Consider the following 19,219-nt stretch of genomic DNA (forward strand, 5'->3'; position numbering starts at 1 on the left):
TTCTGTTCCATCTAAATCCACTTGGAAAACATATAAAGGGACTAAAGTCAATAAAAACTTATGTGGTGACTGAAAATCTTTAAAAGGACTGACACTTAAGAAGGAGTCTGAAATTCGAACGTCAGGTGGGCAGTAGGTTCCGAGGCGCAGAGCGTCAGAGTTTCTGCGGCGGGCGTTGCTAGGCCCAGGCAACCACAAAGCCTCCTTGGGGGCGGGGTCTCTTGACGTCACAGAGACGCTCCGCCCCTTACGTCGTACACTAGGGAGGCCAGAAGATTTCTGGCGGTGCCGGCGCCATTTTGCTGGAGCCTGCGACCGAGTGGGAGTGGAGTGGAGCGGCCGTTGTTGCCGACTCTTTCCTCCTCCCCACGGTCCAGTCAGCGGGTTGATTAGGCCATCGGCCCTCAAGCCGAGACTTGTCTCTTATTTAGTTCTGGGGAGCGCCTGGCCGACATGAGTGATGTAGAGGAGAACAACTTCGAGGGCAGAGTGAGTACAAAGCCGCGGGAGCCGTCTTTGGCGGCGGCCCCGATGCTCGGGGTTTCACGGGGACAAGCGCGGTCGGGCGGGGTTGCGGGGAGTCCTGCGGGGGCCCGCTGGGAGCAGCCTCTGGAGCCATCGAGGTCGCTTCTTCACATCCCAAGATGGCTTCTGGGTTACACTCTTGCCCCAAATACCACGGATCACCCCCCTTCCCCCTTTTTTTGGAGACTGACTGATAGCCGGACTCCTGGGTCCGGTTCCCACCCCCCCCGCGGGGCACCTTGCCTTCTCCCCACCCCGAGGCTTCCTTATCGCTGTTCCAAGGTGTGGGTCCCCGTCGCGGTGGGGCGGGAGGAGACGGCAGGGAGTTCCCCTCCGGCCGGATAGTGGTAGGTGCTTCCTGCGGTGGCGTTTCTGGCGACCCCGAGCATCGTAGAGGGTCTCGGGGTCGAAAGTGCGCGGGGCTGCTGTCCGGGCGGGGAGAAGCTGGCGCGGGACTAGCTGGGGCCTGTGTCTCCTTGGCTCTCTATTGCAGTGAGCGGCCGCGTCTCTGTCGGAACCGGCGGCGTTGCGTCTATAAAGGCGAAAGCCTTGAGGTTGAAGGTGGGACGAGCCTAATGAAGTGGTTAGTCAACGACCGCACCGACCCTTAAGCGTTCTTAAGACGAGAGCTGTGAGGGGAAAACTACGCAAGGAGCCCTTCTCCTTTAATGTCCCTTCTGCTTTCTTTTCACTTCAAAATGAATGTGGAAATGCTATAACGCCTTATTTTTCTAATTCCTTAATGTTGGGCTTTTTTTTTCTTTCTTTCTTCTCTATATCTCAACTTCCAATGCTTTTCCTCCTATGACCTTTAAACACCACTCCTTTACAGGTTTTTACGGTAAAAAACAAAAAGGACTCTTCTGTCTTAATCTTACATAACTGAACAAATTTCATTGCTCAGTATTTTTACAATAGTTTGTGCTATTCTCTTAATTCAAAAAGGTTACCTGAAAATTCCAGCCCCTCTCTCTCCCATTTCTCTTCTCGACCCATCCTCCAGCAAAGAGGCTCGAAGTTTTTCATTATTTTGGGTGTGATGAATATAAACATCACAAAGATACCTTATCCTCAGCTTAAAGATACTAGGAAGTTTAGCAGTGATTGGGTTATATTTCGGAAGTTACTCTCGTAGTGAAAATTGATGGAAGTGAGTTAGTGTAAAACCGTGTGAAGAAAACAATCCCCAGACAGCATTTTCTGGCTCCTGTGTTGGCATTCTGGTCACTAGGGGAAACGCATCAAAAACACTAGGTGCAGAATAAGTTTTGTCTTTTTTTAGACGCTCATAAGCATCTGGAAACAGATAAACCAGAAAGTCGAATTAGACTTTTGTTCTTTTTGAGGTTAAGACAAAAAAGCTATCTTGAATGCCTTTAAGATTGGTTTTCTCTATTAAAATCTGAAGTCTGTAGATATCAATGAAATTACCTGCTCATTTTGTAGGATGAGGTATTGATGGTCCCAACAAAACTTTTTAAAAAATCATGTAATACTTGGTAATAAGTAGTCGTAAGCTGCTGCTTGTTTTGAAAATGTTAGCTAATAATGGGAAGAAATTTTACTGTCAGTTAAGTACAATTTTGGGGAGTTAATGTTTGTTTTGGTTTGTGGGAAATTGAAGAGAACTTCTTTGGGAACCTTATTTTCCTTTGAGGTCTTACCTTTTTTTTGGGGGGGAGGGGTCATCAAATTGAGAAATTTGGCAAATTCTAGGTAATTGTTACCTTACCCAGCTAAGAAAGTAATATATGTAAGATTCCTACCCAATTTAAGCTAAAACGCATGTAGGCATTAACTATATATTTTAATAGGAAAAGGCATTTTTACCTTTTCCTCTTTTACAGTGTTCGTGGTCATAGGAAATATTTTCACATCTGATACCCAAGTGAATGAACTCAGTATGTTCACCAGTTACCTTTTGTTTTTTGGGTTTTTTTGGTAGGTTGAAGTAATTGTCTATGTTCATAATTGGAAGAAGAATTAGAAGAGTGGGAGACAGTTTTCTGATGATGTACTTTTTTTTGTTGTTCTCTTAAAGCAGTTTCATATTCAGCAGTGCTTTTAGTTTTTAAACTATAGTGCCCTTGGTTTTATAAAATAAAATTGTTGTGTTATCTTTGTACATAAATGTAATAATGTTTTAGAGAGTCTCAGAAAAGGATTTTTAAATGGTGTTTCTGAAATGTTTTAAGTAGTTGTTATACTTCAAACATTTTTATTAAAACAAAACATCAATAGGTCAGTGTTCAGATTTCATTTCGTTTATGTAAGGAATAAACAACATATGTTAACCATATCTTATTGAAAAGATATTTAAAATGACTCTGTGGAAACTTTGAAACATATTAAAGAAACAGGATTGAAACTAATAGTTCCTACTTTTATAGCATTTTACAATCTCCCCCCTCACCATCTTTGATATATTTTCTAATTTACAATGGCTGGAGAACTCTTAACATTTTAGAAATTAAAAACTGATGCCCAAAAAGACAATACAGCCAGGAATCTTGAGATTTGCAAGTCCTGATCCATTGCTTATTGCCTGCAAAAAATATGCTATGTATATATTTTGATTATTTTTCTTAAAAGAGCACACTCCATGTCAGTGTCTCAGAGCTGTTAATGGAGTTTGCTAAAAACAATTACAAGAACTTAATTTTCCATTATAGATAATTACCTCTTGAGTTTCTTAAAACATAAAAGAGCTTTATAAAGGAAAATATAATTTGCTGAATTTTTGTTAAAAGTCACCCTAGCAGTTAATCAGTCATATTCCCTTCGAAAGTATTAAGCATCTCTTACCTTTTTTGTAAAGACCAGATGTTCTCAAAGGAGAGAATTTGGAGTCTGATTTGTGATAACTGATAGCTCAAATCTGGGTAAAAGTCAGAATATAGTCAAGTACTGTGTGATAGAATTAATAAGAAATTCAGAAAATGAAGTTGAATGATTTTGTGAGCCCAGAGGAAAGGAAAAGTTTTATTTAGTATGTAAAACTTAACGTTGCATATTATGATAAGGGAAATACGAATATTGATTGTAAGAATGAGACAATGGGGAGGTTGCTAGACTACATAGGCTTGACTGTGTAGTCAGATAGTGGAGGAGTGTGATTTCTAGATTTAGGAATTTGGACTTAATCCAATATGTGGTAAGGAGCCATCGATAGATTCTTATGAGAGTAGCATAATGAAAGGAATTTATTTCTTTAGAACAGAAAATAGCAGAGGAAGAGCAGCAGGGTACACTTAAAATATTTAAGGAAGGAGCTTATGAAAAGTCTTATCTAAACTGGAGAGCAGTGGGATGTAAAGAATGAGCAAGAGAATTTCAGGGGATCCAGAAGAATAGCGATACTTACTAAAATAAGTCCATTTAAGCAGTTTTCTTGGCATGTGCATCAAGTTAACAGAATTTTAAGTGGAACTATCTTTATTTGGAGTTAGGAGTGAGATTGGCACTTGAGCTGACTTTCTTTGCATGTCATCTTCATAAAAATAATGAATAGTTTGCTGTGTACAACTTCAACTAAAATTAGGATTTCAATCTCAAAAAATTTTAGTATCCTTGATAGAAATTAAGGGGAATGGAAATTAATATTTTCTTGTTATTTTACTTATTCCCCTCTTTAAATTTAAAATTTTAAAAATTAAAAAAAATTTTTTAAATGAAACTTAGAAAAACATTGAGTCCAATTTTTTTTTTTTAAAACAATGGCCCTGAGTTTTTAATCTAGGTTAAGGATCCTTTATCATGTAGCAGTCTATCTTGTAATTCCATGATTGTGTATACTTAGTAGAATTGCTGAAGAGGAAGGGTACTACTTATTCTGGCATCCTGTTTTGAGAGCTTGTTCTGGCTTTTTGAGTAGCTGGGATATTTTAAGAGACCCTAGTATTCCCATTCTTAATATATGAGATGATTAACTGGATAATAAAAGTGAAGAGCAAAATGCAAATTCATCTATCAAGTTGGAATTTAAATTTGTGTGTGTTAAGATATTTTGTTAAAGAATATCAAAAATAGGGGAAGGTTTTTTGTTTTTGTTTTTTCTTAATTGAAACCTGTTTTGTAATAATAAGGGTGATGACTATGCCATTAAAAACCCAGCTTGGCCACTAGTTTGTTTTTTTTTTTTAAACCCCTCTTGTCTTTTTTTTTTTAATGAATACAAATAAAATTGAAATCCTATTTTATAGATAAGGATGTTAGCAGTTTAGGTTTAAATAAAAAAAAAAGTTAGTCCAGCTTCTTCAGCAGTTTAGTTTTACGTATCTCATCATATCAACCTGTTGCAGAAGAGTAAGGCTTCCATTCTTTTAGTAGGAGTATTATTGAACTTAGGGAATAGTCTGTGTCTCTTGAGTTTAATTTTTTTTCTGAAATAATATGTATCCAATTTTAATACTTTTTTGTTCTCCCCATCTATTTATTTAAGCAGAGAATTTGTAAAACTTCAGAAAATGTTCAAATTTTTATATTTGAGATTCTTTCACTGAAGGGTGCTCATTTGCTCAATCTAAGCTAGAAGGTGGGATTTTTAAAGGGAACAGTACAACCAGTTGTACCCAGGATGCCTAACTGTACTTCTACAGATTTGCCATAGTTACTACTTATAATTTGTAGCATTCCTAAAATGAGTATAAAGAGTCTTGGGATCTGAAAGACTATCAAGGGTAACATTTAGAGATAAGAGTCATTTTTTTTAAATACAGATAAACTTTGTTTATGGACTTAATTTTGTAAATGAAGTTACGTCCTTATGGTATAGTGTGTAGTATACAAGTGTAAAAATGGCCTTGAGTAATCAGCATAAGTTTTTTAAAGCTTGTAAATACTGTGAAAATCTGTTGATAACATCAGTGGGTGCTCAGTCATCATGTAACTAACCCTGAGACCCCCTCTCCTAAGCTGAGTGAGTTAATAGTTACTATTCACACATCGTAACCAGTTTAGTAGGATAGACGTGAAGATGAGAAAATGGTAATGATTGGACGGGAAATCAGTAAACACTGTAAAAAGAAAAAAATTGAGAAGGAAATAATGAAAGAAAATGTGGTTTCCCCTCCTTCCTTTAAGTTACTGCCATAATGTAGTTCTGTATAATCTTTACTGTCTCATGATTTTCACCAAAGTATAAGAGACTAGGCCTGAACAGTCTGAGGCAGAAGAAAAGTAAAGTTTTTTCCCTGAAACTAAGGCCCTGTAGTCTTACTTACTCAAGATTTGTAAATACTCCGTAACACTAAAAGATGAAAACATAAGTAGGAAATTTTGTAATGGGTTCTTAGTGGTTTGTTTTAATATAGCTAAACTACTTTAGTCCTTTTACATTTATTTTCTATACCTTTGAAGTTGCCACTTACACACTGGTTTTTTGGACAACTGATCATAGCGTGTAAGCTGACTGGTTTATGAACCACGTTTAAAGTTTGTACAGAAGGAAATTTCATGGTGGTCCAGTGGTTAGGAATCCATGTTTCACAGGGATCAAGGGTTTAATCCCTGGTCAGGGAACTAAGATCCCACAAGCCACATGGCATGGCCTAAATAAATAAAATTTATATGAAAGATTTGTAAGTTTTACAGGTAATTTCACAGTGTGACATGAGTTTAAATTTAACTGCCAATTCTTTAATAAACTGTCTTAACACGTTGCCAGAATTATTCCAAACTTTAGAGACTGTAAAGACATACAAGTTAGAAGATCTGTGAGCCTTCGTAGATAAAAAAATCACTTTAATCTCACTTAAAATGCAGCATACTGGACTTTAAAAGAAGGTAAATTATTTTAAAATAGCTAATATTTTGAGCAGTTGGTATTTGCTTTTTAAGAAATTGCTCTAATACTAGTTATGGATTAAAAAGAGTGAAAATATTTCTTTTGTAAGCTTAAGGATCTGTAAAAGAAACAGCTTAATACTCAAAAGGAAGGAAGCAGAACTGCTATAAAAACTGAAAGACTGAAATACATGAATTGAATAAACACAGACTGTTGTCTAAAAGTCCTGAAGAATGAAGTTCTTAGTACAATAAATATAAGTTATTTGGGTAATTTAAATCCCTCCCACCCCCACGTATAGTTCACCTAAACGCAGTAGTATGTTTCTGTGGAAATCTCTCAATTTTACAAAGTAGTAGGGAAATATGTTTTGAGAATCTGTTTTAAAAACTTAGGCTATATTCATATAGACTTGAACTTCTGTAAACTTGGCACTGTTACTTGGCATTTGCCTTGTCATAATATTAGAATGGGTTATAGCGTAACATTTTTATTGGTTTATTTTAATGGGCTTTAAGTATTAAGCATACATATGGTTGGAATTTGTTTTCCATCTATAATATACTAGGTATATTAAAAGACACTGCAGTTATTTGCTGTAGGATTTTTTTCATGTTCTGCAACTACATGTGCATATTTAATAACCTTTTTCCTGATTAAAAAGTAGTACATGGTTATAATATTTTTACACATAGATAATTCTTAGATTGAGTACATGGTCATGGTATATTTATACATAGACAATTTTTAGACTGCTTGTATGGGATACACTATAGTATTTCTTAGAAATCGTAGTTAGCTCCTTTTTATTTTTGGCTGTGTACTTCAGCTACCACTAGAGGCATCTTGTTAATAAAGAATAGTTTAAAAAAAAAAAAAACATGATTTAAGCAGGTTGTGCTGTGAGAACTTTCTGCCCAGCTCCTGGTTTATAGAAGGCTACTTAAGATATATTTCTATTAAAATTTGTGATATGATTTGGTTGAGTCATTAATCTGCCCATTTCAAGTAGGCACTGTGTTGGTTGGTGGGTCCAGATGCAGGTTACTTAGGAATTTGCAGAACTTCTTGACAGATTTAAGAGCAGGTTAAGTAGTCTCTAGTCAAACGGGACAGATAACACCCTTCTCAATGTCTGTTTTTCTCTTTGCAATTTCGATTCTTTTTCCAAATTCTGAATAGTTGTATGAATTTCTTTGGGAAAAGTTGATATTACCATTTCATAATGAAGATAGTCAAAGATGGAAAAGAATAATCTAGCATTTGTCCACAAAGGGCTTATAGTCTAATTTCTAATGCGCAGTGAAGAGTAAAAGTTTTTTATGCTCTGTAGTTTTATTTTTTAGTTTAAGTTTATTGACAGTTGTTGATTTACCTTTTTAGCTAGATGTTTCTAAATTGTTTTTGGAAGTTACTGACATCTTTATAAGTTAAAATGACTGACATCTTTATAAGTTAAAGGGTGAGTTATGAGCACTCTTTGTTAACCTTGAATGATTCCATGAAAAAAATATATGCATTTTGAGGTTTCCCTGAGATAAAAATTGAAGGGTAGGTAACAGAGGAGGTTAGGTATTTGTGACACCTTGGATAATAAAAAGCAAAAGATATTCTGTCATGTCATAGCTTTTACGAACAAAGTAAAAGGAAAATTATACATTTTCCAGTGGGTTGCTATGCCAGAAATGAGATTTAAAATTTAAATTGTTACTGGGTTACCTTGTTAATGTTAACACCTAAAAAGTGGTTACCTTCAGCACTATTGAATAATTTTCTACAATTGTTTTTATGATAGAAGTCTTTAATATATAAACTTATTTCTGTCTTAAAAATTAAAGGTGGTAAGAGTATCAGAGCACACAGAACACAAAGCTTTTTGCATATATAACAAAGGCTGTAGTGATGTTTGTAGATTGATACCAAGGGATCTGTTTATATAAGGGAAAGCCAAAAGAAGGGCGGGGGTATTAGGTATTTTTACCTAATAAAATATAGGTAATGAACTGGCCTATGAGACTTCAATTACAAATGAGTGGCCATACTTTTGTTTTTAGTCCTGAATATGCTGCTTTTACAGTTTCAGTGAATGAAAAAACCTAAATTGCTATGCCTGCTCCAGGCATCTGTCCAGAAATTTAGAAAGTATTTGAGATGTGGTGAAAGACTTTCTGTAGGTAAATAAATGGAGAAGGTGGATGTTGAACAGAAGGGTGGCTATGTATTTCAGTTTGTTTTCATCTGAAAAAAAAAAAATGGGCCTGGTAGCATCAATAGTACCATTTTTGAAAAATAAGCCTGAAGGAAAACTTCAAGGAAGTTGGGTGATAATCTTAATGACATAAATGAAAATTGGTAGAAAATGGGTTTGTTTTTACTAATAATCAAGGGTCAAGTGGACAGAGAAACCAAACTGTCCATCCTACTTTGGTCATAAGTTCTTCAGGTCTATCAAAATTTTAAAAACAGGCTTCTAATAAGTTTTAAATGATTTGGAAAGTTTTGATTTATATCCAGTTTTTTTAGAAGCCAGTCAGATTTCTGATAAATGATATAGTCACTGAAGGGAATATAAGTATGCATAACTATGTAAAATATGCAAAAACTATGAAAAAGGTAGGATAAACAATAAAGACCATGATACTAATTTACAACCACTAGGAACTTAAAAGCCAAAGGGGAAATTTTTAATTTCATATTCCCCCCCCTCCCTTTTTTTTTTAGTATGCTTGTTTTATTTCAGATTGTATCTTTCTGGTTAAAGTCAGAGTAAGCAAAGATAGTGGTCAAACAATCAGGAAATGTTAGTAATTTTACTAATTGTGTTTTACTTCTCTGAACCTCAGCATGTGTCCTATAATAGGTGAGTTTAGATAGGTGTGTTCAGATATTCCAGCCTGTGATGCTTTGCTTTAACTATATCTTAGTATCGTAGCCCGGCTTAGGGAAAGCTTATTTTGAGATCATTGGGAATCTTCAGGTTATAAATTAGTGAATACTTAAGACATAGGTATGGGGGGGTTACAGTTAATGTTAGAGTTATGCTTGAATTAAGTATTTATATTAAAACTGCTCACATTTTAGGAACTAGGATGAAACTTGAAAGGGGAGGAGGGTGAACAGTATGGTAAAAAACATTTAGAGAAATTCAGTAAATTCTCTTTAATTGTTAGAAACTAGAGTTTTGAACAATTTTAAAGATTATAAAATTGTTTTTTTAATAAACTAGTTATTTGCACTTTACCTGCTGGCTTTTCCATTTGGTAGATAACATTCTGAACTCCAGCAGAGTTTTATAATCCCCACGTGCTTAAATATACTAAATGTTCTTTTTCCATTAAGGTTAATGTTCGTGAAGAAATTGAAGAGTTTTTTCCAAGAATGTGGAAGATAAATCAAGATAAAAGAAGGCTAATGAAAAGTATTAAAGATCAGAAAATTAAAATTGAATGGGGGAAAAAATTGAACAGAAGATTGGTCAGATAGAAGCACTTGAATATTTTTTTTAAGGCTATTTTGAATTGTTTTGGGGAAGAATACACGAAGTATGAAAAATGAAAAACTCAATGAAGAATGAAGAGAAGTAGAAAGCAAGAGTGAAGTAGAATTAAAAGAATCTGGAAGAATGAATGGGTCCTAGGTTAAGTAAATGTATGGTTTATGTTCCAGTGTCTGTATGATCAAGTTGTAGATGAATTTGCATGATTACTTAGTTAATAGAGAATTGGTGATCTGGTTCAAGTAGGGAATTATTGAGGACAGTTAGCAGTATTAACAATGGGTTATTAATGAGCTGAAATTTTTTCTGGAGGGTGTTGCCTAACCATTTGTTTTTCAGGAGCAATCAATATAAATAATTACGGTACTTTAAATGTTAGGTGTTAGGCATCTATGTGACCAGTGCCATTTGTAATACTGTCTTCTTTGTTAGGAGTCTCGCTCTCAGTCAAAATCTCCAACGGGAACTCCTGCTCGTGTAAAATCGGAGAGCAGGTCAGGATCTCGTAGTCCATCAAGGGTTTCCAAACACTCTGAATCCCATTCTCGATCAAGATCAAAATCCAGGTGAGTGTTTAAAATAATATGTGAGTATGTTTAAAATGCTTTTCTTGGATTTTTCTGGGCAAAGTGGTTTGTACCAAATCCCTCATTTTTGTTGTAATTTTTTCCTAGAAATTTCGCTCAAAATCATGACTTTTTTTTTTAAAACAATGGAGTTTAGAAATCAGTGGTATGTTACAGATATAAAGACTTAGATAAGGTAGAATAATTTGTTAGCTCTATTAATCTAGAGCTGTTACTCGTTATTAATACAAATTAAATATGTGTTGATTTAAATGTGCTGGGTTATTGTTTTATATTATTTCAGCAGTATTTGCACAACAAAAAGATAATTTTCTCCATTGAAGATTTGGCTTACAATTTTAATGCAGAAAAGGTTGATATATGTACGTGGTACTGGTTATCAGAAGGATTTGAGAAGCTTTTTCAAGTTTCACATTACAGCTACATTCTTTAACTGAAGATTTTGACTCATTAGGTCCAGGGTGGAACTCTGATCCTCTGATCAGATAAATTGTTGGAAAGTGGTGCTGGAGTGATTCAGAGTTCTAGCCACTCCCCCTGATTACAGCAAAGACTAGTGAGCCCTTGCGGGGTTCACTGTTTCAGAGATCTTAGGTGTACTGTTGTGGAGCGGTGGGATGAACAGTTAAAAGCAATCTGGACAGTTATTTTTATTTTGATAAGTCATTGTAATTTCTTGATTAAAACACATAATTTATGTCTCTGAATAGAGTATCCTTGCAAGGGGACATGAAACAAGAATCAAAGGCTGTACTTTTCTTGTAGTCTACAGTTGGTTCTTTTTCTCTGTTGTATCCAGGATCCAGCCTAGTGCTTGATTTGCTAACCACTCTGTATATTTAACTGAATCCACATGTGCAGAATTGTGCTCCATAGAATTCGGGTGTGGAAACAGAAGTGAGCATATTTTAATTTTAGGACTTTCTGGTTGCTACTCTCAGCCTAGAATATTCTTCCCTCATGATATTCTCAAGTCATCACTTGATTCAGTTTTATGCTCCTGTATCACTGGAGAACATTAAATACCAGTGCACACACAGTATTCCCTTACTCCTAATTTTTTTTCATGATATTTATCACTATCTGACTTAGAGAAAGGATAAGCACTCACATCACTTCTCATTACTTTAGTCCTCCTTCAGTACCTGTTGGTGGGGGGGGCAGGATTGATGCTCCTGTGCATACCAAATTCTCAGATGCTCGTTGGTGCATGCTCAATCATTTCAGTCGTCTCTGACTCTTGGCAACCCTATGGACTGTAGCCCACCAGGCTCCTCTGTCAGTGGGATTCTCCAGGCAAGAATACTGGAGTGGGTTGCCATTTCCTCCTCCAGGGGATCTTCCTGACCCAGGGGTTGAACCTTTGTCTCTTGAGTCTCCTGCGTTAACAGGTGTGTTCTTCACCACTAGCACCACCTGGGAAGCCCCTCTCAGATGCTCAAGTCCCTCTTGTAAAATGGCATAGTACAGTCAGCCCTCCATACCTCCGTACAGGACCAACACATTTAAATGTAACAGTTGGTATTTTATGTAACAACTAGCTTTACTAATATTTTTTATTTTTTAAATTGAAACTGTAAATTAATGCTAAGGAAAATAGAAAACCCTGTTCAGTGTTCCTATATGGACACAAGTTCTTTCTAGTTCTACCCCACCTTCCCATGATTAATTTCTTTTGGATAGTAGGCCATTCATGGTATTGTTTTCATTCCAACTCGGAATTGTTTGCCAAGGAACCTTTGCTCTTGGTATTCCTAGAACACTTTTCCCCTGCCTGCCTAGTAAAATCTCCCAGCTTTATTGTTTAAATTTTCTGGCCCTCAGCATTTATAACATTTACTGAATGCCTTGTAGAAGTTATTTTGTATGACTGTCATCACTGTTAGTCTGGGTGTTTAAGGATGGATGAGATGAATAGTAATAAGAAATTCCATTTTCTTTGCAATGGGAAGAATGTGAGTAATTGGAAATAATCAAACAGTATATGAACTAGGGAATCAGCAGTAGAAAAATTGGTGAGATGCTGTAGAAGGTTTGAAAAAAATGAAGACCATTAAACATGAGGACTGTTAGGTGAGGTGGGCGGTTTAGGTTGTGATGAGTTAATTTAGCTGGTGCTAGATTGCAGCAGGCTAAGGAAAGACTGGAGAGGAAATGATACGTAACCGTGAAGGGAATATAGGACAATACTGAAAAGGTAATAAGACTCAAACAGTTTTATTGTGATGGTAGTTGGTTGGTGGTTTGTTAGGTCTTTTTTTTTTTTCCCCATTTTAAGAGTATGGTATTAAATGCATTCATATTGTTGTACACATCACAGCCATCCATCTCCATAATTCTTTTTATCTTGTAAAACTGAAACTGCGAGTTAAACAAGTACTCTCATTCTCCTCCCCTTCCAGCCACTGACAAACCACCATCTTTCTTTCTGTCTCTATGATTTTGACTGTTTTTAAGTATCTCATCCAAGTGAAATCACAATATTTGTCTTCTTATAACTGGTTTATTTCACTTGGCATAATGTCCTCAAGGTTTATCCATGTTGTAGAGTATTAAAGAATTTTCTTTCTAGTGCTAGTTGATATCCTTCTTTTTAAAGAAGGTGGAGCCTTAACATGATTGTAAGGTAAGGTGAAAAGAGTTAACTGGAAACGAGGAGATATAGTCTACAAGAGGAAAAATACTTTTTCCTCTAAAAGGATAAACAAGCTGAAAACAAGCAGGGATAAACGTATAGGTCCTTGGAATTGTCAAAAGTTCAGAAAGCTAAAGTAAAACTAATGAATCACTAACAAAATTTGTAAAAATTTACTGTGCACATACCAAAAAGACAGTTTACAAATAGGGAGCACTCAAACCAAACATGGAATGAGGCTCAGTGGTGTGTTGTTATTAATACAAAGCAGCTTATAATGGTGAGCAGGTGATGTCTTTAAGTATTTGATGATTAAATTATTGACTCATCTGTTTTTGTCCAGAGAGCCTTCAATTGGTGTTCTTATTTTTAACAGCGTTAGCCATTTTGTTCCAATATTTTTACCTAAATTTATTTCTCTCAAAGGTCGAGGTCAAGGAGGCATTCTCATAGACGTTACACTCGATCCAGATCCCATTCTCACTCTCATAGGAGACGATCTCGAAGTAGGTCATATACACCAGAATACCGGCGTCGAAGGAGCCGAAGTCATTCTCCAATGTCTAACCGGAGAAGACATACAGGCAGCAGGGTATATGGTTTTTAAGTTAATGAAAACCTTTTATGTATTTCCTGTGTCTTTAGTCATAGTATAAAATCTTGATTTTGTAAGAGCTAGAGCACTGTTTAAAAGTGATACTCTAGAAACATCCTTGGCTATATGAATATTGTTTATATGCATTCAATTGTATTTTCTTTTCTTGACTTTTGAGTCATTAAAAGAAATTTGGGGGAAAACATGTTGCAAGAATGGAAATAAAAAGCTAACTTGAAAATATTGAGATTAAAAGTTTTACCATGGAAAGAGGGTAGCAAGGAAATACTAAGCAAACACTTATATTGAGCAATATGCAAAGTTCCTCAGTGCGTTAATAAATGCAGTTAACCTTTCCATGAGACAGGTTATCTTATTATTGATAAAGAAATTGAGTCTTGGATATGAGGTTTGATTCTATTTAACAGTGATGGAATCTGCTATTATTTAATGGTGTTTTGAAATCAGCACATTAATTTTTCAAATCTGGAAGGAATATCCTTGCTAAAGAGTGAAAATAGAAGAGGGGAGTCTAATCAGCAATTGCAGATGAAGTCAGGTTGAGTACAGATCTATAAGGGATATAAAACATTTGAATAAACTAGAAATAGACATTAAACTAAAGATAAATTCTTAGTATTTGTTCTGAAAATTGCTGGACTAGTGAATTAGTGACATTTTTATTCAGTCTATAACCTGAAGTATATTCTAAAGAAGGCTTGAGTGTACTGTAAACTGTAAAATATAGCTCATCTGAGTTTCCAGGTGACTTTGTGTATTGGATGAAGTGCCCTAAGCAGAAGTATTTCTGTATGTTTGTTGTTGTTTTTTTAATTTGGAACTTAAATAACATCTTTATTCAACAGGCAAATCCTGATCCCAATACTTGTCTAGGAGTGTTTGGCCTCAGTTTGTACACAACAGAGAGAGATCTTCGCGAAGTATTTTCTCGATATGGACCATTGAGTGGTGTCAATGTGGTTTATGACCAGCGAACTGGACGGTCACGGGGATTTGCTTTTGTTTATTTCGAGAGAATAGATGACTCAAAGGAGGTAATTTTTTGTAATTATTTTTGTCACTTTGAAAAATTTCTGATGTGCATTATTTAGTATTGAGTTACTTTTGAAAGTTGATTAATAAATTTCCAGTTCCATAAACATTATGTGCTCTTTAATTCTCTGACATAGTTTAAACTCTTCTGTTAGTGTTAAAATTGGAATGTTCAGTTTCACTTTCCAGCTAAAATGCGTATAGGCATATCCTGATTAAAATCTGGCCTTGTGAAGTAGTGTATGAGTTAAATGGAAAAGGTGAAGTGTATATAAGTGTTCTCTTTTGAAAAAGCCTTATTCATGGCTCTAAGCAAATGATTACATTGACTTTTAAAAAATTGTGTTTAGGTTTAATCTGTTTAATTTTTTGTGTGTCTGATTATCTCCCTGTCTATACAAGAGCTTTGTTTTTCTATTCTCTTAATGTTCATCTATCATTCTGTTCTATAAATGAAAAATAATACATGGAAAGAGTTGGTACCTTTTCATTTTTGTTTAGTGCCCTTAATATGCCTAACAGAATGATCCCAGTCAATGTCAGAGATTTGAAATAGTGTTGTTCTAATGTACTAGGTAATGGATTGTAGAGGAAGCAGTAGGCTTGCCTTCAAAAGTTCATGGTGATTGAATTGAAAATTCCATTTTAAGGAATTTTTGAAGCTCATTTGTTAAAGAACGGAAGGTACTGGCTTGTCTTCTTTGTACCATTTTATATGTGACAGTAGTTGGGTGTAGGTCATTATTGCTCTTTGTATCAATAGTGTTTGGTTACAGTATAAGCAGTCAAAAGCATATCTTTCAACAGTAATAGATGCTATTGACATCTGGTGGTAAAGCAGGGATGATATTAAACATTCTGCACTGCACAGGATAGCCACCGACAACACAGAATTAACCACTGCCAAATGTCAGTGGTAGTGTTGTTGGAAAACCTGGATAAGTCTAACAAAATAATGCTCTCAGTTGAAGGCATTTATATGATAGACATACTAATAGACACTAGTGGGTTTTTATTGTTGCGTATTTGTGTTTTGTTTTTTCCTGTTCTCAATTAAAGGATAAAGGTGTAAATTTAGAAATACCAGGATATCTGACCTGAAGTAAAAGTGCAGACAATATCACAATTAAAATTTGTGTAAATGTGAAGCTTGTTTGCCCTGCCTTTTGACGCCCCTGCTTTGTTTATTTCTGAATGAGGTAAAATGGAATGACAGCCTCACTTAGTTCCAAAATGCTTCTTAAAATGTGTTAAAGTGGTTGATTTATTAATGCTTTTATTAGTATTAGTACCAAAGGGCAGAATGGTAGAGAATATGAGCTCAGGTATAATCTTGGTGCAGATTAGAAAGTTCCTTTGTATCTGAAGCTCACTAGGTGGCAGTATGGTATTTTAGGAATGGCTTGACAAGTTTAGACCTGTTCACTGAATTGCACTTTCTGCTTTGAGTTGCTCAGACTGAAGCTAGATTCTGAAGCCTCAGAATTCTGCAGGTTCTGTGGTTGCTTCTTTATAACTTTTAACACAAGCCTGTGTAAGTGTTCTTGTGTACATTGAAAATTCATTATTGACAGGCATATAGCAGGAATTAATATGTCAGGTCCTTGCTGTTTTTACTTGAAAGAAATGTTTACCAAATTTTCAGTTTTGAAAGTTTCCCCTTGGTAAATTATGCATGACTTTCTGTGCCTGTTCTCTTTTATAGGCTATGGAAAGGGCAAATGGAATGGAACTGGATGGTAGAAGAATTCGGGTGGATTATTCTATCACTAAGAGAGCACACACACCAACACCAGGCATATACATGGGCAGACCAACTCAGTAAGATTTCGAGTTTCCTAAGCTGAAGTTTAAGAGTCAGAAAGCCACCAGAAATGTGTGCACGTCTTTGGTTAATCAAAAGATAAAACTTTTTCCCCCTGTAATTAGAATTGAAAGTTATTTAATGTGTGTGTATATGTGTGTGTGTGTGTATTATTTGAATCACTTTAATTTTTTATATGTATATTTGATCAAGGAGACAAATTAAAACTAGTTGAAGTGCATTCCTACCTCTTTTCTTGTACAATAGAATTATTAAATGCTAGAAAAATACAGTATGCTTTTAAATACTTCTCGTTCTATTTATGTGACCTTGGAAGCCTATGTGTGTAGGAAAAAGTTTTTTAATATATTAAAACCAGAGAGTGAAAGAAGGAATATAAGCTTTCATTTAATGTGAAGCCTCTTGGGGAAAAAAGATTTGACAAGGAGAGCCCACTGAAAACTAAAGTGAAAATAATGTCCATATGATTAAGAGTTAGGAAAACAACAAGGAAAAGACGGCTTAGAATTTAAATTCACTGATAGACGTTTGAACACCAGACCTTAACATTTAGTGCTGGACTTCAGTATAAAGTAGTTAGTTTTCTTTGGTGTTCAGGCTTGGATACTTTTAAATTCTTGAGGTTTATTAACTGCTTTTGAACTGGTCATAGAACATGCATCTTAGTACTTAGGTACTTTTTCTCAGCACAGTGCTTTTTTTCACCTTATTGAAAAGGTCTTACTGATTGGATAGTGCATTCTAAGGCCTTATAATTTGTAGTTAGTGAAATTATTCCTGGCTATTTATTGGTATAAATATGAAGCAGAATATCATAGGAGTCAACAAAGTAAGACATTGAAGTAACTGGCATGAAAGGGTTATTGTTTCTCTCTTAGCTTCTTCCATTTTATTTAAGTATCTATTTGTATTAAATGATAATAGAAAATAATCATTCCTGTTGATGTGGAATTTGCACCTTTTTCTACAGCAGTGGTGGCGGTGGCGGCGGCGGCGGTGGTGGAGGTGGAGGAGGTGGCAGACGTCGAGATTCTTACTATGATCGAGGATATGATCGTGGGTACGACAGATATGAAGACTATGATTACCGGTACAGGTAATGTTGTAACTTACGATTTCTGTTCTGAATTAGATGATAATAGTAGTATTGGCACTTTTAATTTGTTTAATGTGTATTGATAAAAATGAGTGAAATATGGGACTTCCCTGGCAGTCCAGTGGTTGATACTCTGTAGTTGAAATGAAGAGGCATGTGTATTTGTATTGGCCAATACTCACCTTGTATAGTTGGTGCATTGAAAAATTAATAGCTTATCTTAGATCTGCTACTATTTTGAATGATGAAATTTTTGTTTTTATCTGCTTCAGTGTAGTGATAATGTGCTTTGCTAAGTAATCTTTTATTTCCTACAGAAGAAGATCACCTTCTCCTTATTATAGTCGATACAGATCACGATCAAGATCTCGATCCTACAGCCCAAGTATGTATACTTTTGCTTTTGTCACATTAAAAACCTAATTTGTAATTAATGGCTTATTTTAGAAAATTAGGGTGTATGGTGACTGTTAATAGTTGGGAAAATATTAGGCAAGTGAAACTGTAATTGTCATTTGACTTATTTTTTTTTTTTTTTTTACTCTTTTGCAGGACGCTATTAATAAGCAGAGTGGTCGCAGTTGAGGACATCTTTTTCTCTTTTTTTAATTCTGGATTTCCCCAAGCTTCTAATCCTTCCTACTCCTCAAAAAGAACCCTTAAAAAATCTTTGGTTTGTTTAGCATCTACACTTTGTCAATTGTATTGCTATTTTCCACCCCTTTTATTATATTCTTAAAGATGTAATTGTCATTTTTGAGTAGTTAAACATCTTGAGGAAAAAAGGAACCCCCGTGTTATGCTTTGTAAATGATTTTTTTGTTTGTTTTTTGCTTTTATGGAAAATTCACTCCTAGCTTATCAAAATGAGGAAAGAAATGATCTTTTTAAAGCTTCTTTTGTGTTAGATATTGTATTAGACATTGTATTAGAGGTCTGCATTTACTACAAACTCCTTTTTCTTTTGGGGAAGTTAGTAGTAGTTCAGTCAGGTCAAGTTTGTCTGGGGTGGCATGGAACAGTCAAATAGTTGAGTGTAGAAAGTTTGAAGCTATAGAAGAAAACACTTACTTGGTCATTTCTTTTGAACAGAATTTTTGAACCCTAAAAATTACATCTTTTTTTAGAAATGAAAAGCTTGTGGACTCCTATAAAACATGTATTTAAAATACATTTGTTGAAACTAAAAACGTAAAGTGTGATTTTTGTGTTGAATTTATTAATCAGTGAAGGACAGCCCTTATTATTTATTACTTAGAGCAATTGTATAATTGCTATTAGAAATTTTGGTATTGGGACAATGGTTTAGGCAGGCTGTTTGTGTAGAGTTCTTAGAAGTAGTGGGGGGGTAGTCTTTCTTTCAAATAAAAGTTAATTTCTTTGAAAATGGGACTCTCTCTTTATTGTGGTAGAGTGGGAAAATATAACTGGATTAATTTGGATTTCCTTTTTCCTAGTACTTTTGCATGCACCTAAATGTATAATCTGTGTCTCTTCTTCAGTCTTGAAAAACCCTTTTCTTTCCTCCCTTTTTTTGTCAACTACCAATATTGATAGTATTCAGTGTTGAAAAGATAAATAGTATGGTTTATTTCTTCAAGAAGCCCACATTCTAATGGGAA

The 19,219-nt window shown here is 35.2% G+C and overlaps 1 protein-coding gene across 9 annotated transcripts; it reads left to right on the top strand.

The window, feature by feature from the left end:
• The first annotated feature begins 256 nt into the window (after positions 1-256).
• Positions 257-18,984, top strand: TRA2A (transformer 2 alpha homolog). Of its 9 annotated transcripts, none has more exons than XM_086397342.1 (10): positions 257-489; positions 1,019-1,108; positions 9,650-9,958; positions 10,239-10,372; positions 13,455-13,620; positions 14,490-14,678; positions 16,382-16,497; positions 17,472-17,597; positions 17,915-17,982; positions 18,150-18,984. In XM_086397342.1, exons 5-10 carry the CDS (start codon positions 13,588-13,590, stop codon positions 18,158-18,160), a joined length of 543 nt encoding a protein of 180 aa, XP_086253468.1. In that variant the 5' UTR covers positions 257-489; positions 1,019-1,108; positions 9,650-9,958; positions 10,239-10,372; positions 13,455-13,587; the 3' UTR covers positions 18,161-18,984. The 9 variants fall into 9 exon arrangements, with proteins under 9 accessions (XP_086253468.1, XP_086253472.1, XP_086253471.1 ...); XM_086397346.1 differs by having other exon boundaries at positions 17,475-17,597; XM_086397345.1 differs by having other exon boundaries at positions 1,019-1,086.
• Positions 18,985-19,219: the final 235 nt, after the last annotated feature.

Source organism: Bos grunniens, chromosome 4 (assembly GCF_055505025.1).
Source record: "Bos grunniens cultivar Pamir isolate PY7600 chromosome 4, Bosgru_T2T1.0, whole genome shotgun sequence".
Lineage (NCBI taxonomy): Eukaryota > Metazoa > Chordata > Mammalia > Artiodactyla > Bovidae > Bos > Bos grunniens.

Bases quoted from the DNA above. Each gene is read 5' to 3' on its own strand.
- TRA2A (XM_086397340.1), top strand. From the start codon at position 454: ATGAGTGATGTAGAGGAGAACAACTTCGAGGGCAGA. The intron at 10,373-13,454 runs GTGAGTGTTTAA...TTTCTCTCAAAG, and splicing joins CGATCAAGATCAAAATCCAG to GTCGAGGTCAAGGAGGCATT. The intron at 14,679-16,381 runs GTAATTTTTTGT...TCTCTTTTATAG, and splicing joins GAATAGATGACTCAAAGGAG to GCTATGGAAAGGGCAAATGG.